The 7,412-nt window shown below is 36.8% G+C and overlaps 1 protein-coding gene across 1 annotated transcript; it reads right to left on the bottom strand.

Annotated features, from left to right (window-relative positions):
• Nucleotides 1–304: 304 nt before the first annotated feature.
• irf8 (interferon regulatory factor 8) lies at nt 305–6,485 on the bottom strand. Its single transcript, XM_072695493.1, has 9 exons — nt 6,410–6,485; nt 6,151–6,318; nt 4,893–5,076; nt 4,708–4,811; nt 4,392–4,500; nt 2,852–2,899; nt 2,242–2,628; nt 2,015–2,130; nt 305–977 (listed from the first exon to the last, which is right to left on the bottom strand). Exons 2-9 carry the CDS (start codon nt 6,316–6,318, stop codon nt 789–791), a joined length of 1,305 nt encoding a protein of 434 aa, XP_072551594.1. The 5' UTR covers nt 6,410–6,485; the 3' UTR covers nt 305–788.
• Nucleotides 6,486–7,412: the final 927 nt, after the last annotated feature.

Genomic DNA, 7,412 nt, shown 5'->3' with positions numbered 1-7,412 from the left:
GAAATGCGATGGAAATATTTTTTAATGTCATAAATGGAATGAAAACAACAATTATTTTGTACTTTTGTACTTTTTTGATCTTGTAATTGTAACTGTAATGTAAATAAATGAAAGATTTTTCACAGTACTCTATATAAAATACAACTTTTCATCATCCTACTAGTCATGGCAGCAATTATTTTAAAAATGAAAATATATTTACAATCTTTTACATTTGTTATATATTTTTTATGAAAAAAACATAAATAAATTTTTTTTTTATTTTAAAGTTTGTTTAGTCAACTCTTAAAAAACCAGGCCATAATACTAGTATAAAAAATGTTTATTTCAAGAGTATTAATACAAAACACCAGGATAGTAAAACCTATCTACTTATCAGCTCACAATAAACAATCTTTCATAAAGAAAAGGAGAAAAATAATCATAATAAGTTGGTCATATGCAATTCTACAAACATCTTGCAAGAACTTTGTCATTTCTAAGCTTTAGGACTGAAATACATTTTTTCAAAAGTTTCCCTGAGAACATTTTCTGATTTGCTTTGAACTGCCGTCCCTGCTGGACCTGAGAGAACGCGGTGCTACATGTAGCTTCATCTAACTGCTGTTGTGCTAATGCTTCCTGCTGCCATGCTGCCATGCTGCCATGCTGCCATGCTTTACAGACACGTTGTAAAGTACTGCAGAAGAGTCTTCCTGGTCCTCGTTCACTGTCTGAGTTTTAAAAGGCGTCACTGTGAGTCAGTTTCTGAAGCTCCTCTGGATTTCCGCTGATCTCAGAGCTGTGCTTCAGGCAGTGATGGGCAGGTTGTCCCGGTAGCAGGGTGCCCGCTGGGGAGGGTAGTTGCACAAGTCCTGGTAAATGCGAGCCATCTGGTCACTGGCCATCTCATCGGAGAGCTCCAGGCTGCTGCTGCTGTACTGAGCCCTCCTGGACATCACTGCATCTAACAGCTGCTGGCAGTTGACTGCTGTGATCTATTCAGAGAGAAAGCCCCAAGTTTATTCCCACCCAGCCTTACAGCAGACTGAGCAGCACTTCCTTATTCAAACAACTACAGATCTAGCAGGCTAGTTTTACAGTGGCCACTGACAAATTCACAGTACTTACTTAATAACCTAGAAATCATGGAATAATTGATCATTTAATGGTATTTACTGAACCATTTTTAGTAGTTAGTAAAAACCTAATAAAAGTTACTAGTGCTTTCTAATTTATAATAATAATATTACCAGTAATTTATAGTATTTATGAACTAATTTAAAGTTGTTTAACAATAACATAATAGTTACTGAAAAATATGTATTAGTTACTGAATTATTTATATTAATTACTGAATTTATATAAGGCACTGAATATTTTATAGTAGTTACTCAATAGTAACTAAAAATAGTAACAATTTATAGTAGTTATAATAATTCATAGAATTCGGGGTATTTACTGAACCATTTATACAAAATAAAAAAATACAAAATAGAAGTTAGAGAGTAATTAATAGTATTTATGAACTAAGTTATAGTCGTTAAGCAATAACATAATAGTTACTGAATATTTTCTATTAGATACTGAATCATTTATAGTAATTACTGAATCATTTTTATTAGATATTGAATCATTTATAGCATTTACTGAATTTACATTAGGCACTGAATATTTTATAGTAGTTATTCAATAGTAGTTACAGAATAATTTAGAGATTATTAAAATTACATACTTACATACTTACAGAAGCTAGCTAGTAGTTTCTGAATGTCTTACAGTAGTTAATCATTTGTATAAGTACCTAAATCATTTATTGAATTGCTTAATAAATGTTATAGTAGTTACTGAATTCCTGCAGTAGTTACTGAATAATTAATCTTAGTATTAATAACTAAATAATAACGGTTCATTTATAATTTATTATTAATGTTAGCAGATAAGATATTAATGAAGATATTAAGACTAAGACCATCTTATAATGTTCACAGATTTCAGACATATGGGGACAATAGTGAAATGTCCTCATTCTTACCTGCACAATGATTAGCTTGCTCTTGGCTGTGCTGAAGTCATTGAACTCCTCACCAAAGCACAGAGAGACGGTGGGATCTGGGGCAGGGTACTGATTATCCTGATACAGCTGCAGGGCTAAGGAACACAGAGGTCCAGAGAAAACTCAGACTTCCAACAGACCAAAACACTGTAATCCAATCACATCCACCAGACTAGGCCGAACACCTTCATCAGAGCTGATCTTACCTTGAAGAAACCTGCCAGTATCGAAGATCTTGACCACAGCGTCTCTCTCCAGCTTGCTCGGGCCAGGGCTGTACTGGGCGTCCTGCCCGCTCCAGAACACTCTGCTCTGGCACAGGCGCTTGATGAAGATGCCCTCGCGGTTGGCCCGCAGCAGCACACCGCGCTCCAGGTGTCCGAAGAGCTTGCGGGTGACGTGGCGCTGCCGCTCGTGCTCGATGAGCTCCACGGGTGGGAAGCGCACATTTTGGAGACTGTCTGTTCCATACACCATGGGGTTGGAAATGGGAGGCTGACCGGGAGAGATCCGGCAGCCCTCTGGATGACTGGTCAGGGTGGTGGTCATTAGCTTTCCCCCATAGTAGAAGGAGATCATCATTTGAGAGAAAGCTGGAGAGACAGAGGGAATACACATCTGTGTTTACTATCAATACTGTACACATAATAATAATAATAATAATAATAATAATAATAATAATGTGATTTTTTAAGTTATAGTTTGAGGATAAAACGGTATGTTAAAGGTAAAGAGAAGGATGAATCTTCTTATTCTCTTTAAGAGTAAAGAGGGCATTTAAACAGGAATAAAAAGGAGGCAGCAGACTCCACTTACCAGCATTAAATGTATTTACTGGGGAGGGATCCGGAAGCATTGGGAGAACTGTTTATTTAAAAAGAAAACAAATGTTTTTATTAGTCAAATTTCCTTTTTCTACAACAATGTACAGTAGTTACCAACCATTAACAGTCTTTACTAAAGAATTAATAGAAGGTCCTATTACTTTACAGTAGTTACTGAATCCTTTCTAGCAGCTATTGAATCATTTCTAATAGTTACTAATAATTTCTAGTATTTACTGAATCATTTACAGCAGTTACTGTTAATTTTAAGTATTTACTGAATCATTTATAGCAGTTATTTTTCATTTCTAGTATTTACTGAATCATTTATAGCAGTTACTGTTAATTTCTAGTATTTACTGAATCATTTATAGCATTTATTTTTTCATTTCTAGTATTTACTGAATCATTTCTAGTATTTACTGAATCATTTATAGCAGTTACTGTTAATTTCTAGTATTTACTGAATCATTTATAGCAGTTATTTTTCATTTCTAGTATTTACTGAATCATTTATAGTATTTACTGAATCATTTATAGCAGTTACTGTTAATTTCTAGTATTTACTGAATCATTTATAGCAGTTATTTTTCATTTCTAGTATTTACTGAATCATTTCTAGTATTTACTGAATCATTTATAGCAGTTACTGTTAATTTCTAGTATTTACTGAATCATTTATAGCAGTTACTGTTAATTTCTAGTATTTACTGAATCATTTATAGCAGTTATTTTTCATTTCTAGTATTTACTGAATCATTTATAGTATTTACTGAATCATTTATAGCAGTTACTGTTAATTTCTAGTATTTACTGAATCATTTATAGTATTTACTGAATCATTTATAGCAGTTACTGTTAATTTCTAGTATTTTCTGAATCATTTATAGCAGTTATTGAAACATTTATAGTAGTTACAGGATAATTTATAGTGGTAAAATAATAATTGATTGTAGTTACTAAACTTACAGTAGTTACTGAATCATTTATAGCAGCTGCTGAATCAATTATAGTATATACTGAATAATTAACGGTTGATACTGAATAACACAGTAGTAGATTTCCACTTTGTGCATGTATGGTAGAAGACACCACTGCAGGAGCAAAAACGTGACCCTTAACACAAAGAATTTTATTCAGCAAAACCTTATTCAGCTCTTCCAGCCAATGCTCATGGGACTAACAAAGATAGAAGCTAAGTCAGCAACGTTCAAACGGAAATTAGCCAATCTGTCTCCCTTTGCATGCAAAGCTGAGCACAAGTTTTTTTAGCTCTCATTTAAGCAGACTAATAACACAGACTTTGCACAACTTAGTAACACTGAAGCGTGTGCTGAGCGAGGTTTTACAGACCCTTTTACTGAGAAAATGAATCAGGACTCAAGACAAGGCTTCGATTATTAGAAGAAAGGGAGTTTTTTTCCTGTTCGCTTTAAACTGCATTTACAGAACACTGATGGTACTTTGTTCCCGTTTTCCCACGACGTGCACATCTCAGTAAGGATGTTTTGGTCAGAGTATAATGGTCTTACCACTGGGCGAGCCCTGGTGCCACCACTCCTGTGTGGGCTGCACATTGCTGTTCTCATCCATGGGAGAATGGCTCCTCTTGATAATGCCGATGTATTCGTCGTTCGATGACTGCACAAACGAGAGCACGGCCATTCAGATCAAAGCTGCACAAGCCAACCTCTACAGATATGACACGCCTGGCCTTGCTGTTCTACTGTTTACTGTCATTTTTGGATAAACAGAAATGCTCTATACACTTCTCCTGTAACGCCGACACTGCGCAGATACGAGGTTTCTATACCAGTTCCATTACACTAGGTGGAATAAAGCGCTCACCTCTTTGATGAGTCGGTCCAGATCTGACTCTGCCTGACTGCACTCCATCTCAGCTCCTTCGTTAGGGCAGCTCATGTTCAGGGTAGTGGTGGTGCTCTTGCACACTGGAGAGAGACACAGCTCGGTCAGACATTGGCAGGCATTAGTGAATACAGCACACACACAGAGGAGAGACACACACTCACACTTCTGCTCCTCCTCAGGGACAATCCTGTACACCTTGTAAGGCTCTGAGATGTCCAGCTGTGAGCGGTCCGTTACCTCCTCGAAATCTGGACTCTTGTTAAGGGCACATCGCAGCCTGGTCTTCCATGTAGCTGGTTCAGCTTTGTCTCCCTCTTTAAACTTGCCCTTAAACACTGCCCAGGCCTGGAGGACGCAATGTTATATAGTTACACAGTTATAACATGTAATAACAAGCTATATACATTCAAATTAACTGCACAAGTGTAAATGTGATATTCGCTATAGTACACACAGCATATTAAATGCATGTAAAAGGCCTATGAACTTATTTTATGCAGTATTATATTGCTATGAATTCCTCAAAAGCGAGTAATAATAAATGTGCAGTGGCTTCAGGGACTATTCAACATGTAATATTATCAATAACTGCACAAATCCTGATGCTGGCATTTTCACTACACTACAAATGAATGCTCATTAACAGTTAGTGTACACACAGCACAACATATGCATATATAAGGCCTATAAAGCTGTAAAGCCTTTTTATGTATACTGTAGAAAAGCACATGACTTAAATACTCCTATAGATCAATTCCTGCTCCTGTTGACCTTCTCCATATGTGGACTCTTTTCCACAAAGTCCAGCTCATATATAACCGTAGTGCACTCCGACACCATCAGATGGCACAAGTGTGTGCACCAGCTGCTCTCTGAGCATCCACCTTGCGGATAAGTCATTTACCCAATCTTATAAAGTTTAATTCACTACAAACTGGAACAGGGTCACATTAGGGCCATGAGCATGATCTCAACAGCCTGCATGAGCTGCTTCTGCAAGTCTTTACCCATTATTGATCTCTGACCTGTACATTATTATTTACAGCCCACCTTTATGTGAATTTGTTGCCCGAGTGTTCTCGGGTACATCGAAATGCATGTGGAATTACAATGATCATGTAAATATAAAATAAATTGTAAATATATTTGTATTATTATTTATTGGGATTGTGTTAAATATGGTTAATGCTAATATTAAATTATCAGCATTAAAAACTGAAAGAAAAAAACAATTACTGATTTTATTTATTTAAAACTGCATAAGATGTATGTAAACTATTCAGTTTATTCTACTTTATTAATATCTCTAATAATTGTCTTTTATGCAGCTGCATTGACTGACTTTGAAAAAATTTTATCAATATATCTACCTATATCTTAATGAATATCTAAATGAATAAATAAAGGAGAGATGCTTACTTTAAAAATAGATGCATCCACCTCTTGGTTGTAGTCCTGCTTGCCAGCGTGTTTCCACGGGATTCTGAACATGGTGTGATTCTCATCTTCCCACAGAAGCCCAGAGTAAACAGTGCTGTTGATCTGCTCGATCAGCCACTGCTTCAGTCTGCGTCCCCCTGGATTCATCTTAACCCCCCCACCAAATCAAAACACAATCGATAAGTGATGGATCAATCACTGATCTGCTACAGCTGCTGGTTGCGCGCGGGTTACTCACCTCCGCGCTGCTGCTGCTGCTGCTGCTGCTGCTGAAAGCCTCCGCACGAGCCCTGAAGAAGCTCTCTCTGCTTTCTCGCGCAGGAAAGTAGTTCAGTTCATTTTGAGTGAATGAAGCGCTGGCCACGCCCCTCGCGCTTACGCACCCAATTAAAAGCACGCCCACCGGTGTGACGCCTCCGGCACGGAAAACTTCCTCGAAGCGGAGGCATTTACAAGAAATCGCCTTAGCCTTCATACGGAGGTGTTCGCAGGGCTGCTGGGGTGGGCTTCACTGACATGGAAAAGGGACTTTACAACCTTCTACATGACCAGCCTCTGGATCCTTTGAAAGCCTTACACACACACACACACACACACACACACACACACACACACACAGAGAGAGAGAGCATTTCTATATAAAAAATCATAATCAAAATCCAGTAGAATTGGAATTTTTCCTTTAAAAAAGTGGATATGATAATAATAAAGTATAAAGTATATTGCATTTCTATATACAAATCATTAAATGCAGTAGAAATACATATATAATAGTATATATAATATATATAATATAATAACACATATATATATATATATGTATGTGTGTGTATATATATATATATATATATATATATATATATATATATACACATTCGATTCAAATGCTAGGGTGACCTTTATTTATTAATTTCTTTCCTTCCAAAAAGAGGATACTGAGGACACACGGATACCCACCACAGTTAGGATGTTCATGTCATGTGTGTGTATGTGTGTGTGTGTGTGTGGGGGGGGGGGGGGTAGGGGGGTTAATAGGGGGTGATTTACATGAATGCATTCATATTTACTGATTTAGCAAGACCAACATATTAATAGCCTTAATAGTCTATATGACCCAGTCACCTGAGGAGATGAAGATCAGCATACATTCAGCCGGGTGTGTCCAAACTTTTGACTGGTACTGTCCATAAATTGATATTTCCACTTTATTATATTTTTTGCTTTTGGTCCTTAGGGAGAGT

Source organism: Salminus brasiliensis, chromosome 13 (assembly GCF_030463535.1).
Source record: "Salminus brasiliensis chromosome 13, fSalBra1.hap2, whole genome shotgun sequence".
Taxonomy (NCBI): Eukaryota; Metazoa; Chordata; class Actinopteri; order Characiformes; family Bryconidae; genus Salminus; species Salminus brasiliensis.
The sequence above is the reverse complement of the archived record's forward strand: the minus strand, read 5'-3'. Positions and strand labels throughout refer to the sequence as shown.